General features: G+C 40.1%; 2 protein-coding genes across 5 annotated transcripts; one reads left to right on the top strand and one right to left on the bottom strand.

The window, feature by feature from the left end:
- The first annotated feature begins 3,673 nt into the window (after window positions 1-3,673).
- Window positions 3,674-12,070, top strand: slc10a1 (solute carrier family 10 member 1). 4 transcript variants are annotated; one of them, XM_023415014.2, is made up of 9 exons: window positions 3,832-4,439; window positions 4,634-4,759; window positions 5,321-5,554; window positions 5,663-5,749; window positions 6,490-6,602; window positions 8,853-9,057; window positions 9,668-9,846; window positions 10,357-10,556; window positions 11,711-12,070. In XM_023415014.2, the coding sequence occupies exons 2-9, from the start codon at window positions 4,757-4,759 to the stop codon at window positions 11,770-11,772; spliced, it is 1,083 nt and encodes a 360-aa protein (XP_023270782.1). In that variant the 5' UTR covers window positions 3,832-4,439; window positions 4,634-4,756; the 3' UTR covers window positions 11,773-12,070. The 4 variants fall into 4 exon arrangements, with proteins under 4 accessions (XP_023270784.1, XP_023270783.1, XP_023270782.1 ...); XM_023415016.2 differs by lacking the exons at window positions 3,832-4,439; window positions 4,634-4,759 and adding an exon at window positions 3,674-3,740; XM_023415015.2 differs by lacking the exons at window positions 3,832-4,439; window positions 4,634-4,759 and adding an exon at window positions 3,696-3,750.
- On the bottom strand, window positions 11,967-19,330 carry srsf5b (serine and arginine rich splicing factor 5b). Its single transcript, XM_023415019.2, has 8 exons — window positions 19,193-19,330; window positions 18,772-18,916; window positions 17,672-17,742; window positions 17,423-17,536; window positions 16,963-17,035; window positions 15,505-15,578; window positions 15,240-15,347; window positions 11,967-13,527 (listed from the first exon to the last, which is right to left on the bottom strand). The coding sequence occupies exons 2-8, from the start codon at window positions 18,895-18,897 to the stop codon at window positions 13,212-13,214; spliced, it is 882 nt and encodes a 293-aa protein (XP_023270787.1). The 5' UTR covers window positions 18,898-18,916; window positions 19,193-19,330; the 3' UTR covers window positions 11,967-13,211.
- Window positions 19,331-20,129: the final 799 nt, after the last annotated feature.

Here is a 20,129-nt window from a genome sequence, read left to right as displayed (position 1 = left end):
TCACCCAGGAATATATGGTCTGGTAACTGTATAGCCTATTTAAAGGATGACAACACAATAAGGCCAGGCTTTAATAATGCATCCACTACAGTGAAGTCTCTCCGTCTTCATGGATGACAGCAAGAAAGCATATAGCAATGTTTGTGCACTACGATCACATTTAAAGTAACCCAAGGGATGGGTAATGTTACAGGAAAGATATGATAATGAGGCTCGGCTCACAGGAACCAAGATTTTTCTCATCTGCCTTCTTGCCACACCCATAATGCTATTCCCTAAGGTCTGAGCTGAGTTATGAAGTGTTTTAGCACCATTTCAGTCCATAATATTCAGGCTGCAGGGAGCTCAAACACTGATTAGCTGTGGCCGGGTCTGGAGGAGGAAAAAGTGGTAAAAATCCAGGCATGTGAAGAACTGGGCTGTAATTATAGTTAGAGAGGCTGATCAGTCCAGGCAGAGACTCCCTCCCCTCCCCCTATGTCCTTACAGGGCCAGCCTGTTAAACCATTAAAATGCCCTCCTTTTGTCCCTTTCCAGCATATTGCAGACTACACTGAGGGTCCCAGTATGCAGTCACCATTAGAGATTTTTTTGTTCTTGCCATTGTTGTTCCTGCATGACTTATAGAAGGGGGGGGGGGGGGGGGGGGGTCCCAGGCAGATATATCATCAGATGAAGGGTAGAGTAGTTTCACTATGCCTGTAAAGTGTCTTGGATGAGCATAATGTAGTTTCCAAAGCAGTTCATGAAATTTTGTCCCTTAACTGTGTAGTGTTAACATCTGAAAGTGTTGTAGTAAATTCTCACTAAAATATACTATGCATTATAAATATACTGAATGTTAAATTTATATAATCCAATGGAATAACTATACTCACAACTGAGGTTAGATTTGTATGTGAACTAGCCTTTACTGAAGTAGGATTGTTAAAGATGGAACCTGGAGGGAATAAAGTTTAAAAAAAAAATGGTCTGAAGGCCCTGGGAGCGAGGCCCAGCCTGAGGATAGACGAGGGCCTTAGGTTTAGATTGGACGAGGGGCTTCTGGACACCTGGTTTGGGGAATTCCACACGGGGCTGGACACCATTGTTCCCAAGGCGTTAAATGGTTCACTTAGAAGGAAAATAGGTGGAGAATCCACCTAAGAAGCAACTATATATGATTGAGTACAGGCATTTTTGTAAAAGTTAAGTGTTTGGTGAAGAGGTGTAGACTTAGTCTCTGGCCCGGACCTTGGACCTTTTTTCCTCCAACAAAAGCACATGCAGTTTTCCATAAGCAGAAGTATTTACAGTAATGTCACCTACAAGTGATCAAAACATCTAATGTTTCCTGAAATACAGACATTCAGGGCAGAAGCAAAGTCAAATAAGACAGCTGATAGAATGAAGTTAAGTCACAATCATCGTTTTAGCCTTGTATGACTCTAGGATTTACCGAGGTATAAACTACAATGCATTATGTTTATACTTAGAGCAGTGCAGTGTATTCTCGGTAAATAGAATTCAAGTTTAGAAAATGATCCACTCTACATCACTTCTGTTTAAGTTTTGTATTTTTTCCTCATTGCCACTTGTATGATCTTTGAGAGAATTACCTTTAGTAGTAGTGGATATAGTGGATTACTGAATTTGCCTATCGGGCACAGGCCTATATGGGGCCAGCGTGGTTCCAAAACCCATCAGTAGACATGACGGTCTTTACTTGCTTCTGTATCATGGATGTGTATACCCACCAGGCATAATCATAAGTTTCTCTTAATGCCTTTTATGTGTGTATTGCTGAAAGGTGCTACTGTATATGAGTAAACTTGCCTTGCCTTACTCCTACTCATCTTTATTTTGTTCTAAGCACAAAGGAAGACAAAGGAAGGTTTATTGTTTCACTGAGGAAGAAACTTATTTACATATTTACCTTTCAGCCAACCTCATTATGATTCGTCATGATCATCCATAAGCAAGTCAAACAGAATGCAGTATTTCCCCAGAGCCATCCCATAGATTTGAAGTGTATGGTGGTGGCTTTTCAGCAGCTGCAAATCACTGGTCCACCTCCCTCAATGTCACTGCTTAGGTTTTTGTGCATTTGAGGAACAAACAACACCTTGTTCTACTGCAGAGATTACTCCGTCATTAACACCACCCGTGTGCATTTGCTCTGCTACCACTTGGATGTTTTTTGTAAAACTTATCCATGTCTTATAGAAACCTTTTCACTCAAGGTTTGGTTTATTGTAGCTGATCATTTAATGCAGTAAAGAGCAGCTTCTCAATTCATAACCACATTTTTGTGTTTATTTTCCTCCTGTCAAATCAGCTGAGCTGCTCCACAGTTGTTGTTTTTTTTTTCCACAGCCTTCATTGTAACTGCAGAAGTAGCCCCTGGGGTAAAAGCACATCTGGTTGAGAATCACTCCTGTAGCGCAGTTACCTTTTTCCAATGCGTTAAGATACAGAGCTGCATGGATGAGGAGTTTCCTCTTTCATTCATTCTCCACTGCAGATGATTTCGTAGCACATGAGAACCATCATGAGTCTTGGCAAGAGCTTTGAAGTAACAGTCTGTGAACTGTATGTAAATTGTGATCATGTGCAGAGTTTGTTCTTGGCAAAAAGCTAATGTGCTCGGCTATCCAGAGTGCTGTTGCCAACAAGCATGATGATAACATCGAGACTTCAGTTAGCTGTAAAGCAAAACTGTAGACTCCTAATGATCAGAACATACATGTGTGTTTTTAACGCCCTGCTCTTCATAAATTCTGGGGCCTCATTTCAGCTTAACTTCCTGTACAAAAACTAGCTTGTTAGCTTTTCTGTTGGCTTGGCATCAGTGAAAGCAAACTGTTCTTTGTTTGTTCCACCAACAGTTTTCTATTGTGAAATGTAATGGAACTCGCCGCCTGTTGGAGCCACTCTCTTAAGACTTTGATGTTGTGGTTTTATTTGGCAAAGATAGCTGAATTTTCTCGACCTTTGCCTTACTTCTAACCCTTTCATCTCAGAATAGAAACATCCACAGTCAAAAGTTGTAGCAGATAAGGAGAAGCAACGTGAATTATACTCTCACAGGACAGAGATCCTCATTTAGATATTATTCTCTTCTCCTCTATGACTCATTGTGGTAACTAGTAAACAAGTCAAACAGAAAGCGCTTCAGGGAATGTTGACAGGATCTTCCTCTGAGATTTCCACAATGCAGACTCCTTCGCAGACGTCCGCTCTTCCAGACACAAATTTACCCCGGAGAGGAGAACTTGCAGTCAACATTTTAAAGAATAATTCATCTATTATGTCTTCGATGGATTCTCAGCAACATAAATTAGAAACTTGTAAAAAAAAAAACCACACAATTACTAGCCTTAGTTTCTGACAATATTACACCCATAAATTATGTTTTATCGAAATGATCACAATGCCAACCAAAACTGTGTTTAGCATTGTCCGACTACAACACAAGGACACTTTATGATCTAATACAAATAGACAGATTTGTTGGATATTAGTTAATGTATTCTGCTTTTTCTTTAGTTAAAGTCCGATGTGAGAAACTCTCCTGGAGCAGGCTTCTCTCCTCTCGAGCTGCAGAAGCCAACTGTGCACTAGATGGCACTTCTGTACTGCCGGTAGCTGTCATGTGTCATGTATGATTGACAACAAAAAAGACAGGAGCAAAACACAAGGACTAGATTTTGTCTCGGAGAGAAGAGAGGAAAGAAGAGGAGGAACCTCTGGCCCAACAGGTGATACAATGTATGAAATACAGCTGCAAACATGTCTGACAGTTTTACACTTCAAGTGGATGTAAGTGTTTGTTTCTGGGGAAAATCCATTTTGGGGGTTTTTCTTCTATTTTTCTAAGAACTGACCTCCAAGAAAAGGTGTGCAATTCTCACCTACAGAACAGTTGCTAGACACATTTATGAAACTCTGTGGTATTTAAGTTTGTTTGTTTTTTTTTAACGTGTTTCTTTTTACGGGTGCAAGATAAATGTGAGAAATCCTGTGAAAGTAATTTGTCTACACACAGCATGTGAGCATGCCAGTAGGGAGGATGTGGTTGTCAACTCTGGAGATGCAGGTAAACAAGGCACTGATGCACGAAAGAGAGTGAGGTTCAAAAACAAAAAAAAAAAGCTATGTGTTTTTCCTCCATAATGCACAGATTAAACAGATTTAAGTGACTTTCTGCAGAAATGTGACGTTTTTGCGTTGTCATAAGGTTATGAACACGTTTTTTTGGTTCAGTTTCAAGAAATGTGCAATCACAAATGTTAGCAAAGGAATAGATTTAATCAAATCGGGAAACGTTTGTGACTTTTATTTTGGAGGATATGACACAGATCTGTTTCGGAAATGGCTCATTGTGATCACTTTGATCGGACACCAACAGCAGGATACACACTGTACAGTATACGTCGTACGCTTTACGATTGCTGCTTGTAAGTTTCAAACTGTAATATTATATACTGTAATGTTATATATGGAGTATACATAAGATATTAGGTTGAAGGATCTCAGGACCATATAATGTGTACTATGAACTGAAAGATTATGCTGTCTTTGATCGCTGATCTTGTGCGATGAAAAGCAAGCACGCTTATCAACACAACAGTGACCTTTCTGCCGGTTGCAGAGACAATGAACACCACAATGTAGGAACTGTGGACAGGAAAGCACAAAAAGGAAAGTACCACTGAACATTCGAACTATCAAAGGCTATGAAAACATCTGATCTCTATTCATATTTCTTTTGGGGATGGTATGTATGTCCATGTGATATTTGTTAGTGTAAGGATAACAGTTGCATGCTATACCAGCTGTGTGGAAGAAATTTCACCTATACAAAAAACAGTATTATGTCTGTTTATCTGTAAATGTGTCCTCAGCAGCATAACTTGCAGAGTTGCACCGGTGCTATCTCCCTTTGCTACTTGCATAAAGCTTCTGTCAAACTTCTGAGAGTTTTTCCTCAACAAGCCGACTCTCCTTCTTTCTGATAAGCAAGGTGAAACATTATCAGTACTCGGCCTGTCACTGATTTTTTTATTTTTTTTCCTGGCTGCTTAACTCTTGTCATGCTCTGGTTATCTTTTTTTTTTTTTTGTAGAATCACAAAAAGCAGTTGAAGTGTTGTGCATGACTGATGGATGAGGAAATGAGAAAACTGTGAAGCTTGAAGACACAGTTCTGTGATGTTAGATTCCTCATGACTTATTTCCCAGCACACACCAGTCTGTTTTTCTTACTGCTCTCACTCTCTCTCTCTCTCTCCCCCTGTCTTATACTGTGTGTCAATGTCTGTGTATGTTTGTGTTGTAAGATTACTATTCAGTACCTCGTGTGCTGCTCCAACATGGAAGGCACCATCGACTACACAGATGATCTATTTTCTGATTCAGAGTTGTGGGACAACATGACGGCTGGTAACACCAGCTCCGTTTTCACGCCTATGCTGTCGCCGGTACTGGACAAAACCATCAACATACTTTTGGTAATCGTCTTGTTCATCACCATGGTTTCACTGGGATGCACCATGGAGGTGTCTAAGATCAAGGTGACTGCAGAAACACTCAGTTTAATGTAAATTATCCCTGTTGTACAATGAATACATAAAGTATTTATGATTGTTTTTATACTAAAAGACCTTTTCCCTTCATTCCAGCGACACATAGTGAAGCCTAAGGGGGTGACGATAGCAGTACTGGCCCAGTATGGTGTCATGCCTCTTACAGCCTTCTGCTTAGCTAAGGTTGGTAGTGCTGCTTAAGATTATTAACACTTTATCTTTACTATTCAGGAAGCATCTGAGGCCTTCTGCAGTCTGAAACAATGTACCCCAGTATAATGACTTCAACAATATGAATGCTTTTGACTATATTCATACTGATCAATATATTATATCCTATTTAATCACATTATATATGATTTTTGTATTTCGTTTTTTGTTTGTTTTAATGTATTTTTCAAGGAGGATATTAAGTAGTGCTGGTTCGGGCCTTGTATATCATTGTGAATTGAATCTTTAGGTTTATACTCTAAGAAATTAGTTAATTAATCAAAAAAACTTACCAATAAATTAATTGACCACAAAAATAATTCTCAGTTGCAGCCTTTATTTTTTAGAAAACATTGCTTGCATTGGGCTCAACTCTCAAAGCTTTACACATTTCTTACAGTTCCACAAACTGAGGAGAATGGAGTAAAGTAGCATAATAATAATAAAACAAAACAAAGAGACTGTATAAAAACCTAATGCAGATGAAAACACAACACATTTACAACAAATAACAAAAATGTGGCGAAATTATAAAAAGACTGAAGAAAACTTGTTGATGATTATAATTAGTGTGAGCTATTAATTATATATCTTTGATTTATTTGTTCACATGGTTTACTCTATCTCCTATAATCTATCTCCTATGCATTAGTGATATCATTGTTATCAATACCAGACTATCAGCGAGATGATGTTGTCATATCATGCTGTAGGTGTTCTGGCTGGACGAAATGACGGCTGTGGTGGTTCTGATCTGTGGCTGCTGTCCTGGAGGAAGTCTCTCCAACATCCTGGCTCTGGCTCTGCAGGGGGACATGAACCTCAGGTACACACACACGACCCATTTGTGTTGACCCACACATACGCTCCAAAAGTGCAATCAGAAGTGATTAAAGTTCAAGTGAACACCACAACTGAACCTTTTTGTGGGCTCAGTAGCAGATTAAGAAATGCTCACATTGCAATATTGGCGCTTTACATCACAATATTTTTGCACAACAGTTAATAACAGGTCAGAGATTCTCATAAAGTTGGCAGTGCACTTGTTTGATTGAATAAACAGGAGCTCAGTCTGTGGATCTGTGTGAGATGACAGTGATTGTCAGCAGCCTGTGTCTTCATATCAAGGTGAAGATCGTCGCTCTTGAAGAAGTGTCTCCTTGAGGTGACGGATGAAGTCGTACCCCACAGACATACAGAGATCTTTACAACTAGTGTTTGACAGCTGTTTCCCTCAGCTGTCAAGAGACCTTGCGTCAGATCACAGTTATTCATTCTTTGAGTGATCTGATGGAAATGTTTTCTTAAAGCTTAAAGGGCCAGTTCACCAAAATCACCAAAACATACATTCCCCACCAAGTGGCATCCAGCCATGCAGATATTTTTTGGTTTTATGTGCCAAGGTATTGAGATATCTACCTCTGAGACTTGTGCTGCCGACACTAAACAATGGAAATGGATACATTTTGTTTCTGCTGTTCAAATAACCCAACAGAGATGAATCGAGCCAGGAGAAATGTCACACTTTCTCCAGATAATCCACAGACCTCACTGTGAGCAGTTTAATTGGAACTAAAAACCCAATAATAGACACAAAACTGAAACTCTGCATGAAATGATATGACTAGTAGGAAAACATGTTGTTTTGTGATTTTGTTGAACAGACCCTTTAAGTAAAAGTTCAAGGACCGCGGCCGATGTGCTGGCACATGCTTTCATTCAGGTGCAATTAATGTTACTGTGCCAATCAGAGAAGATCCTGTGATCGAATCACCGGTGGCACAATTCCTATTGTTATTAGAGTTGAACGACCTGCAGGACATCGCCAGTCTGATCATAAAACATACATGACAAGTTATGCTCCTAATAACGTGATATTACATCCCTTTACTTGCAGCCACGAGGCCGTTCACCTCATTAAGTCTTCACAAAGGTGTGGTCATTATGGTGGCGTGTTGTTCAGGACATTCCTGCTCTATCTGATGCCTGAGCATCTTATCTGGGCTACAGCTATGAGGCAAGGTCTGACAGGAAGACTTGAGGCATTGATGATGCAACTAATGACTAAAATAGACGGAAGTATTGATTAAAACAAGCTGTTTTAGCCACTGTTGAAGTTTTTCCTCATTTGAGAAAATATTTGAAAGAGAAAAGGTTAATTTGTTGAAAATATCCCTTTAATATCATAGATTTTCTTTTAAAGATTTTTGTGTCAACACTAGAAAATGAAATCATCACCACAGATCACGTTTGCAAATAAAAACAAGAGTCCTAATATCATTTTTCTAATCAACAATCAGCTTTAACAACAAGTTTTACAGGATTTGTTATTAGAAAGTAAGTGTGACTGTGACATGTAGTTAAACAGCTCCTGCCATATAATGGGGCCGTTTGGGGGTCATAAACCTTGTAATAATTGTCTGGCAGATAAGTCTAATGCATCTCAGAAAATATTTCGACCTGCAAATTAACATGTCTAAAGCCCCATCAGCAGCCCCTGCAGGCTTCAGTTTTCATTACACCTCACTACAAAAAAGATGGACAGAGGTGGGGCCAGAACTCACAACATACTGATGAAAAGTGTTGATCCTGTAGGGAAAACTCAAGGAACATGAATGTGTTGGAAACTAAAAGAAGCACCAACAAAGTCTCAGAGAAGCCAAATTAATGCACGTAATTAATATATACGTATATTAACAACCCTTTATTTTCTTAACTTTTATTTTATACAGTCTACTTGTGTTTATGTAATGTGTCACCTTTGCCATTTTCTTCATCTGTAAAGCAAAGACATGCAATGGCATTTCTTGTGTACACATGAAATTTTGGTCCTGATGGTTGAGAGATCACCAAAAAAAAAACATGAGGATTCATGAACATCCCCTGTAAATATCATGAGTATCTTGCCATCGTGTCTTGTTTTCAAGATAAAGGGAAACAGGATGCTTTGAGTGTTGGGTCAAGGGGCCGCCAAAATAAGGAGGAAGATATGGATCGTAAATTAAAAAATCTGGCCAGTATTTGTTAAGGGTTAGGGTTAGGGTTTCTTACCATCTCGTCTCTGTCCGCCCCTCAGCATTGTGATGACTTCCTGCTCCACGTTGCTGGCTCTGGGCATGATGCCCCTGCTGCTCTACCTCTACTGTCAGGGTTTCACAAACCTGCAGAACTCAGTGCCCTACGTGGACATCATCGTATCGCTGTTCATGATTCTCATTCCCTGTGGAGCCGGCATCCTCATCAACTACTACAGGCCGCGGTACGCCAAGACCATCACAAAGGTCAGCGCATAGACACGAGGTTCAGAAGGTTAAATCAATACGCTGAACAGATAAGTAGATTTACCAGTTCTTAAAATGTATCTACAGCACAGAACATTACGACCGTGTTCCCCTTCTCTCTCTTGCTTCATTTGCTGTCAACTATCTACTGTCTAATAAAGGCATGAAATTAAGCTACAATTTTTGGTAATTTACTAAATTAGTAATTCAGTTTCAGTAACTTATCATGCAAAAATACCAAAAATGTGCTGTTTTCTGCGACCATTACTCAAACAAGAGTAAATGCTGCATTTGTTGGGTACTACTTTCAGCTGCGGATGAATACATATTTGGTGGCTTAGTGAGTATTTCCTGCTGTAAGACTGTATATGCAGGATTGACTCAAAACAAACGTCATTGCTCATGTTTACTGTAATAAAGGAACATGTCACAGCCAATTTAGGTTTTTAATGGTTTGTGAACATCAATGGAGCTCTGTGGCGCAGAAGTATATCAGACAGAACCTGTTCATAGGGGCAATTTATAATCAGTTTTAGTATTTTTATATTGAAACCAAATAAAATGCAAACATATCTACAGTCTGATTTACTTCCTGTCCTGCTGTTCTCAGGTTGGCCTCAGTATAATGATGATTTCTGTTGTGGGGATCGGCACCGTTGCCAGCTTTGCAATCGGTGGCTCCATCCTGACGGTGCTGTCTCCTCCTCTGATGGCCATCGGGGCTCTCATGCCTTTCACAGGCTACACCTTCGGATACATCATCTCCTCACTCTTCAAACTCAACCAGTCGTAAGTCAGGAGGACTGGGGGTTATCTCGGTGCCTCTGTCTGATGAGGCCCCATTTATAAAAGGTCTAAAAGCTGTTATTAATAGGCTCTATTATTGGTTAATCAATGATCTATTAAGGCTTTGTAGATCAGGTATAAGCCATTAATAAGAACAATGTTTGGAAGCCAAGCTGTCGAAAATTAGTTTATTATATTCATTTGTCAGTGACTATGTACAAAAAATATTAATAATGCAAAGAGAAAAGATGCATCGTATCAGATTTAGCCAGTAGATTCAATTCCATCTATAGCACCTGTGAAGGTAGACACAAACACTAATGTAACTAATGCAACTAATACTGCTAAATTCAGCCGAACACACAACCACAGAAGGTGGCGCCATTACTTGGTTGAATTCGGGCTCTGATGGATATTATTGTGACGGAGTCATGACAGGAAAAAAAAGAAAAAAATCATGAGTCTTTCTTTATGTATCCATGACTTATGTATAAATCTGCCCCTCCTCCTCAGGGAGCGGAGGACTGTTGCTATGGAAACAGGCTGTCAGAACATCCAGCTGTGCTCCACCATACTGAAGTTGGCCTATGCCCCCGAGGTGATCGGCCCTCTGTTCCTGTTCCCCATGGTCTACGTGTCCTTCCAGCTGCTGGAGGCGGCCGTGCTCATCGTGCTGTTCAGGTGTCACCAGAGGTTCACGCCCACAGAGGAAGGTGAGACTGACACCAGGTTTTTGAAGGGTTAACGGGAGACAATACAGGCCTTTTCAGACATTTCATTTGAGTGGGTTGCAGGATTCCAACTGTGCTGAAGAATTTACTTGATCCATTAGTCGAGTGAAACAAAAGAAAATATTTGACAATTTAATGGTATTCAGTTAATCCATTAAAGGAAAAAGCAGATGATATTCTATTTTTTCCTTTTTGACAACAATGAATTGATCTTGCTAACAGGTATTATCTCTGCATCCAAAGCCTGAAACAACTTATTCCTCTGTGCCATAGAGCTCCAACACATCAATGCACCAGAGCTTTCATCATAATGAACAATGAACATGGGCACTTTATATTTAGAGTTGATCCTACATACACTGTTCTGCTGCCATGAATACTTAAAGCACAGTAACACTGTTCACCCCCAGCCCAGCACTTATATGTAGTTATTTAGCCTTTTTGAATTTTCAAGTATTTATTTGTGACCCGATTTTAAACATTTACATCTCCTTAAGAACGACCGGGCCTCAGACTTTTTATCAAGCAAAAAACATTTGATGGTTTCAGCTTCTCAAGTGCCAAAAACACAACATTTGGTGAGGTAAAAGGAAAAGTCCAGATTACCACTGCTACCAGTGTTTGATAAACTTGCAGCCTGGGTGGGCCCCTTCTCTCCTTTAATACATGTTGCGCCCACAAGTAAGTGAATCAACAAGTACGAACACGCATCTGTAGTTGTTATTTGGGTAATCAGTGATGAAGTGTTTATAATGCATTTGATAAAGTCTGCACAATATGCAATCTCAGCATGTTTCAGCCTCTTTTCCCAACATTCTGTCATTATTGTGTGAAGCTTTCACAACATTATACAACCCTATTCCTCTTGTGGGCATTCGACAAAAGACTGGTTCCTTCACTGAAAAAGGATTACTTTTGTTTATTTTGGTTTCCAACAGATGGTAGCCCACTCTCACTTTAAAAGCCTAAAGGCTCTATCACAAAAGTAGTCCAAGTATTAAAACAGCAAACATGGGATTACAAGCCGTTATTGAATGGTCTGAATACAGAGGGAGGCTCTCATTATGTTTTTTGATGCAAGAAATAATTTTGTAATCTGCTCTCTCCATCCGTTCACTTCACTGTCAAACCCGAAGGCACATACCAACCAGCCAGCACTGAAGACAAGTTAAAAGAGGCGTGTGAGGGGACGGTGTGATGGACGGACCTCATACAGCTCCTGAATTTTTGTCCAGCGATGTGAACTATTGGGAGACGAGACAAAGCCCTGCAGTTCACTCAGGGCTCCTCCACTACTTGAAACAAACTGCAAAGATGTGAATCTGCAAGGAAGCCATTTTGTGTAGTAGTTTACCTGTACTCATCCAGCACTGACGAAGACAAAATTCATGATTTAGTTAAAATGCTTTTATTGAGTTCTTTGTCTTCCTACAGCATACAAACGTCCATCATATTTTTTCACTGTAAAATAAAATCCTTACGTAAAAAATGTTGAATTTTTGTCTACATGTTCATTTGAACCACAGTAACACCAGTCACAGTACCAACAAGAATTCTTGGAATTACATTTATACACTAAAACAAAAGTCTCCAATGCTGTACACAAAACCCTTAACCAAAAGGATAAAATAACATTCATTACAATGCTAGAATTAACTGCATTATGTGTCAATATCATTTTAAAGTGTTCAAATCAAAGAGTTGACCTCATCCTCAAAAGAGCCACACATCCAAAAAAATAAAAATAAAAAAATTTAACAGTCACTGAAAGAAATTGTAGGATCCTTGAAATAAGGTAAGTTTACTGTACAGCTCTTTAACTGATGGAACAATGTGCTTTATTCTACACGTGTTCTTGATACTGAAGCTGCCAATGCCAGTTATAATGATGGTTTGTATTTGAGTTTTAAACAGAAATAAAATATCAGTAGAATAATAAATTCTTAATTTTGATCAAACAAAAGCCCATGCAAGCGTCCTAATTTATACAGATCACTCACAGCAGCTGTGGCGGGTACAGTAGGTCAGGAAAGAGAGGAAAAGATGTGAGCAATACGGAGAAAAATGTGGAAAGTGATTAAAAATTCTCACACCTACAAGCAAAAATATCACAAGGAGTAAAGAAAGTGGTCACACGACTCATCAAAACCATCCTGTTACTGCTGAAAAAGTGTAGAGATTGATGACTCTCGAGCCCACTAACGGTGAATGTAGATGCTGGTTCATAATGATGGCACAGCAGCGCTGGACCTGCAGCCTTGTTGGATGAATTATTTAAAGGTAAGGGGTCACTGGGTGTAAACATACACATGGGTCCATACTTAAGGGGAACAACACTGTGAATCTGCTGCCTTCAAATAATCTTATTCAGTTTAAATGCCCAATGATGATAATAAAATATCTGACTATCATTCTATTGTTCCTGTCTGGCAATGAATGTACATGTTTAATGTGAAAAACTTGGAGATAGTGATGAGAAAAATCCAGACAGGAAAAACCTAACTTTACTCAGGGAAAACTCGTCTCGGCTGTCAGAGGGGTTTATGGGAACTCCAGTGTGCCAACTCCTCCAAGCTGATTCTACTGCTGAAACAAGTTGTTTCTATTGTTGATTCCCATTAAAATTAAACACAACTCTTAGCGCTGGCTGTCAGTAGAAGGAGAACGAGAGCGGGAGCGTGAACGGGAGCGCGAGCGGGAGACGGAGGCTCTCTGAGCAGGCGGAGGGGAGGGTGGGGTGGCCGATTTGCTCGTCTTGGAGGAGCGCTTGGCGGGCTCCTTTGACTTGGGAGCTGGGGATGAATTGCTGCCGGCAGGAGAGGCACTGCGGGAGCGGGAACGGTTGTGGGCCTTGGCGGGGCTGCGGGAGCGCCTGGGGGAGCGAGATGGAGAGCGACCACGGGAACGAGACCGTGAGCGAGAAGAACTTTCAGACCGGGAACGACTTCTCGACCTAGGAAGCAGAAAAGAGAGAAACATCGGGATAAGACACAAATATATATGTGTGTGTGTGTGTGTGTGTGTGTGTGTGTGTGTGTGTGTGTGTGTATATATATATATATATATATATATTTTGTTTTTTATTTAATTTATTTCAGTCAAATAAAAAACTAAATATGCTTTTTTTTCTTTGCCTTTCTCTTGTGCTGCGATGATGTGAATTTTCCTCCCAGAACAAATAATGTGTTATTTTATTTCTGTCTTATAAAGTAAATTTTTTGTATTTAAATATTTTTACTGGGATTTTGCAGGGCATAACAAAACAAAACTGCAGTGTTGTTCAGTCATTAAAGAGAAATGAGAGTATGAGGATACAATAACAGCAGCTGGCACCAATGCCAACATATAAACAAAACATCAATGAACACAAACAAAACTAAGGATGTTTATACTGTATGTATGCCAACACTGAAACAATCCCTCCGCAGTCACTGCCAGCAAACTACACATACTGATATATACCTGCCACACTAAGGACTTGACGTGTGTGAGTAATATTGTTAAGCTGAACCAATAATCAAGAATTAACAAGGGTTGTATTAAAAAAAAAAAAAAAAAAAAAGGATTGCATATTTCCTGGAATCTCGCATTTGAATATTGAAGCGAGTATCTGATCTGATCTGACAACCATTGTGTGAATGGGTGGGGCAGCATCCTTCCACCTGAGTAAAATGGCTCACTGGGCCAGAAGGGAAACAAAGGATAATGTTGTTTATCTGCATCTCCCCTCCAGAGATCCCAAACAGAGTAACCAAAGATTTCGTTCCAATCTGACATTTAATACCTGAGAGAGTGCGAAAAACCTCCATCTAATACTTGCAGTATACTTAGGCTAGGGCATGATCAATACATATCAGTGAGGCAGGCTTCAGCACTCCTGAGCCCAGGATACATGCAAGATTATTTGGCTTTTGAAACATGAGCCCTATGTAGCACTTTGAACTGAATTAAGCAGTGACGAGCACATAGATAAAGCACATTTGAAGAGAAGTTCCTCATATAAATAAATGATAAGAAGCAGAGAATGGCTGTCTGCCTGTGGACAGGTGATTCAAATAATTATAGTCAACCCTGCCAGATGTTATAATGATCTGAAGAGGACTTCCTGTGTCTGTGGTCTGACTCTTAAGAGGTTAAAAGAAATGTTAAGTGCTATTCTCAAAAGTGCCTGAGTGGCACAGTAATCAAAAATCAATACAATTTTACACTTGCCCCTTAGGCTTCTTAGCAGAGTGTTACAACTGATTGGCTCATCATAAACCTCATATTCTTCTAAAGCTATATACTGTGATAACAAAAATTATGAATCTTTCTGCCTTGTGATCTCTGAGACTTGTTCTTCATACATCGCTTATCTAATCCTGGCTAAAAAATCATTATAAGCCAGCCACAGTCATCTTGTCAGTTCTCATCCAGCTAAATCAGTTCTCTGAAATCAAGTGGAGCAAATCAATCAGTACTGGATGAAGTTATCTTGGCAACAGTGGGCTCTAATTGTGAATAAAAAAAAAGGCAGCCTGAGCTGAAATTGGAAATCATCATCTGCACATTACTAATCATGGGTAGAAAGAAATGCATCAGCCACAATCAGCTGACTTCTCTAATATGTATTGATTTTTCTTTTCTTTTTTTTTTTAGTGAATGGAAGTTCAGCAGACAACTCACCTCTTCTTGGCTGCCTCTATGAGCTTGATTTTCCTGCCATTGATTTCCTTTCCAGACAGTTTCTCAAGGGCATTTTTAAGGTCGCTGTAAGAGGCAAACTCAACAACCCTGAAAAACAACATGAGATGTCATTATTTGGAGCCTTACTCATGCTATTTGTCATTAATAGGATGGTTATTTTCCACAAATTGCAAATGTAAGCTTGATCTGACAAACAAAAACACGTTTCATACTGTGATATTCATTAGTCAGTTAATGGTCTTACCCTTCGTTGAGCTTAGGGCGATGTGCGTCTGCGAATGTCACCTCTCCAGCTTGTCTCATGAAATCTTTCAGGTCCTACACATGTAAACATCAGTCAACTTACGGAGGGGCTCAGGACACAAGCACAGGCTGAGACATAAAACAGGACTGATTTACCCAAAAAGAGAGATGGTTAGATTCTCTGAGAGGACTACACAGGCTACTGCAGATAAGGAGGGTGAGTCCAAGAACCTCAAAGACCATGTTTCATCAGCCCATCCTAAACAAAATGAGGTTTATCAAAAAAGAAAAAACAAAGAAACAAAAAAAACAAAGAAACAAACAAAGAAACAAACAAACAAAAAAAATAATAAAAAATGGAAAAAAGTATGTGTGGCAATTTAGATAAACGAATTTTGACTAGTGTTATTACTGGACAGGCTGAGTATTTGCAACAGCTTTGAGATTCTTGCACCCACTTCTCATTACAACTACAGAGAGATGAACACCATCTGCATGAACTGAACTGCAGTGGCGCCGCCTGGGCAGCGTTTGGCACAAAGAGCCCCATTTTCCCTGGCAAGGAGGGCACAGGGCTCCGCGCCGGGACCGCCCCTGTCTCGGCACCCCGCCTCAGTAAAGAGAGTGAACAGGGTGGAAGAGAGGAAACTACTACCTGAGAGCGAAACCCTTTGGGGTGGGCCGCAGGCTCTCCGAGCCCACCATAACCTCGGGATAACAGCAGATTATTTCCATGGGCACCTGGGAGGAATTCACACTCTCTCGCTCGCGATGTGCGGGAACACCACAGGGGGGAAGGGAGGGGGGATATCGATCGATCGAAGCCCCTCAAATTAACGAACCATCGATCAATACGCCACCACCATCACCGACTCTCGCTCTTTCCTCTCCTTTCTCTCTGCCAACTCTCTGTTTCCTCTCTCTCGCTCTCAACCACACACCAGGCGTTGCAAGTGAGTGAAGGGGCCGCCAGCGCCTCTAGTGTGGAGCGAGCGCTCACATGACCAGCAGGCGTCAACTAGGAGTAGGACAGACTGGCTGACACCACAGGCTCAACCCAGACAGAAGGACCCAGAAGGGGTTAACTCCACCATAAGCGAGCTCTTCCATATGACACAACAGTCAGGCTGGCAAATAAAGGGGTGAAGAATTGGTTAAAATTTGAAAACAGGCACAGATTTAAGTGTTTTGCTGTTGTTACTGCTCTTTGACTTATTACTTAGCTGCATGAAATGCAGATTGATAAGAGCGATGATTCTGAAAGGGCTTGTATAGATTATTGATACATATTAGAGAGCTAAATTCATTATTATTGATTTGATTTCAGCAACAGAGTCTCTATGTTGTTTTTTTAGCATCACTTCTAGAATTGTATGTGTATATTGTTGGAGGCAGACTGTTGGAGGTGGTGTTGCAGCTGTTTAGAGGCTTGCTATGAAAAACATGTGGGGATACTAACCTGCCAGCTGACACGAGAGGACAAATTCTCCACGATAAGCCGGTTCTCAGTGCGCATTGGAGGAGGGTTTCGACTGAAACAGAAAAAAACCTCAGTCAACTTAAGGATAAGATTGTGTGGCTGAGATACAGACTTTATCACAGAGCATAAGAGCTCTCATTAGCTGCTTGTCAATAGCAAGGCTAATTAAGGAGCTTTCAAGTGTACATGTATTGCATTTCAAGTAGGTCCATCCTAGTTAACTGGTTCACATGATGAGAAATGAAACACAAATGCCCACGATGGCTATTATACACATGGACTACAATAATCTGACTATTGACGTTTAACCAGTATTTACACATTTCAACTATACAGCTACTAATTTACATCTGTTCCTTCCTCATTTGAATGCAAGCAAAGACAAGCATCCTGCCATTGTTAAGCAAGTAAACTCTTTTATCCCCTTATAGACCCTTACCTCCGACTGTTCTGGGACCCCCGGCCATAGCGATCAGAGAAACGTCCTCCTCCCCCGCTGCCACCTCTGCCACGGCCGCCTCGCAGACGAACACGAGCATGCTCAATGGTCACCCTAAAGTTGAGATAAACATTTTTAGACAAACTGCTTACCACTGAAAAGGTCAGCCAGCAAGTGGGAAAGGTAAAATCACACAAATTTAGTTAATTAACATTTTTTATTTACATTTACCACAATAGAAATTCCTACCTTTCATTGCACAGCTCTTTGCCATCAAGCTCATACACTGCATCTTCAGCATCTCTGGGATCGTCAAACTCCTACAGAAAACATAGCATACAACAACATTTACAAAACCATTTGTATGTCAGACATTCTTAAATGTGTGAGGAAAACAGTACCAAACTATTTTAAAATATGCCAGTACATACTTTCTTTCCCTAGCTTCAACATACATGGACCAAGCAACAAACTGCTGTGTCCTAGTTGCACACTGTTCCTGGAGTTGTTTCACCAGATTAAACATCATATGTTTCCTTTGAGCATTGCACAATAGTCAACAGAACTATACACATATCAGTAGTTCTAGAGATATCTAAAGGGTAATCAAAGCAAACAGGATGAAACCATGCTCAATTTAGAGTACCACAGGATCTAAATATGGTGTGAAGGAGAGACTGCCTATTGAAATTACCCAAAGCCCAAGGTGTGATTTCAAATGTTGTTTTGACTAATCGACGGTCCAGAACACAAAAATATTCAGTTTACTGTCCTGTACCTCAAAGAAAAGCATTAAATTCTCGCATTTGACAGGCTGAAAGAATCAAGTTTTTGGCAGTTTTGCTTAAAGAAAAAAGACTTAATTTAAGACTTGTTTAATTATCACAGTAGATGCCGATTTTAAGCAAATTCACTAATCATCTAATGACTTATTGCGATTAAAAATGGGTTTGAATACTTTAGTGTGTGCACTATGTAAGTTGGACTATGTTTAAGGCTCAGAGGCGTTTTCTAAAACATACAAGTTATGATGGTTAATTTGGCATGCCGAAAACCCGCCAAGCAACACCTCATCAAAAAAAAAAAACAACTAGATTTTGAACTGGATCACAGAGATCATGCTGGCTTTTTTGCAGTGAGGGTGTGTCAGCAAATATGATATGGAACAAAAGTCAGCCCGTAAATTAATAATAATTTGTTTTTTTATATACGTCGATGAATAACGTCCGATTAAGATACATACAAGGCTCTATTCCTGTAGAGCGAAGTATAAATTGACAGTTGTGCGCCATTCTCTTCATATAAGAGAGCTACTGTGACTCATTTACTAGTAGCGTTAGGATACTAACCACAAAGCCAAAGCCTCTCTTGAGGTCGATATCTCTGATGCGGCCGTATCCTTTGAAGAACCTTTCCACGTCCTTCTCTCTGGCGGAGGGGCTCAGCCGGCCGATGAAAATACGACATCCACTCATGTTGATGTTGGAAATGTGTCTACAAACAAGAAATACATATATTAACCTCAAGGTTTAGCTAACAAAGCGCTTCGAGAACGATAAATAACGACAAGAACACGCCGAATTAACAAATGCCTTATCTCTTTCCAGGCCTGTGTAATTTTGGTAGCGAGCTAACCAGGCAGCTAACTTAACGGCCTTGCTACCAAATTTAACCCAATTTAAGCAAACGACACCTCCTCACGACAGATAACGCTAGTTTTAACGAAACAAGAATTGACATTATAATGCATTTCAATGTCTGTAAACATACCTTCAAGTGGTCCAAGTAATAGTTTTGTTCGCTAACTGTCGACAGTAACTGCAAAATCCAGAATCAAACAAAATGGAGCCTGCGCTGTTCAATGAGGGGGCAGAAAAACGGACCAGGTGACGTACGACGGAGGCTGACACTGCAAAAGACGAAATAAAGCGAAGTGCGGCGATTGGGTCTCCGAACATGACGTCACTGAACCGCCTACTAGTGCAGTTTCTAAGTCTGACCACTAGGTGTCCCTCATACACAGTTATACCGTGACAAAGAGGAATACCAGATTATTTTGTACAGCAGCTGTCGCTTTGTGAGGCTCAGCAGCGACAATAGTATAACAACAGGACAAAGGACATAATAATAAAGCACATTTCAACCAGAAAGAATCATTTTTACAGAATTCAAAACATACAAAAGTGGTTTTAAGGGGCGGTTTTAAAGATACTACAGCTTTACAGGGATCTTAACTCTAATCACAGCAGCATAACTCAAGAAGCAGTTATGAACCACTTATAAATGACACAACACTAAGGCGACCTTTGCCCAGAACTACATGTAGTTCCACTTTAGGTTGGTAAATGTTTAACTTCATTTTGAACTGATGTTGTATTTTATTCTAGGGTTTTACAGTGATCTCATAGCAGGTAAGAGTACCAAAAGTTACTATTATGCGACTTATGGTCTAGTTTATAACTTTACTAGAATCAAGAATTAACTTTACACTAGAAATAGCTTTAAAAATATTATGTTGATCACTGGTTACACAGTGCTCAGATGTAGGCAAGTGTAATCATTCAAGCTGATCTTGACCAGGAGGAGCATTTCCATGCTTCAGATCTTCCAGGATCTAATCCAAAGGAAAATGAATCACATTCTTTTGACGAACGCAAGTGGATACACATTGTCATAGTTGATGGTTACTGGAAATGTCCTTGTACAT

This window comes from Seriola lalandi, unplaced genomic scaffold, assembly GCF_002814215.2.
Source record: "Seriola lalandi dorsalis isolate HSWRI2012SDOR001 ecotype SW California unplaced genomic scaffold, Sedor1 jcf7180002054544, whole genome shotgun sequence".
NCBI classification, from domain to species: Eukaryota; Metazoa; Chordata; class Actinopteri; order Carangiformes; family Carangidae; genus Seriola; species Seriola lalandi.
This window is presented reverse-complemented; position numbering and strand designations above follow the sequence as displayed.

What these genes read in the sequence shown, in the direction of transcription:
- srsf5b (XM_023415019.2), bottom strand. Translation starts at nt 18,897, where the DNA reads ATGAGTGGATGTCGTATTTTCATCGGCCGGCTGAGCCCCTCCGCCAGA. An exon ending in AGAGAGGCTTTGGCTTTGTG is followed by an intron (nt 17,743 to 18,771) that starts GTTAGTATCCTA and finishes TGTTTTCTGTAG; the next exon opens with GAGTTTGACGATCCCAGAGA. An exon ending in CGCCCTAAGCTCAACGAAGG is followed by an intron (nt 15,348 to 15,504) that starts GTAAGACCATTA and finishes GTTGTTTTTCAG; the next exon opens with GGTTGTTGAGTTTGCCTCTT.
- slc10a1 (XM_023415014.2), top strand. An exon ending in TGGAGGTGTCTAAGATCAAG is followed by an intron (nt 5,555 to 5,662) that starts GTGACTGCAGAA and finishes CCTTCATTCCAG; the next exon opens with CGACACATAGTGAAGCCTAA. An exon ending in CTCTTCAAACTCAACCAGTC is followed by an intron (nt 9,847 to 10,356) that starts GTAAGTCAGGAG and finishes CCTCCTCCTCAG; the next exon opens with GGAGCGGAGGACTGTTGCTA.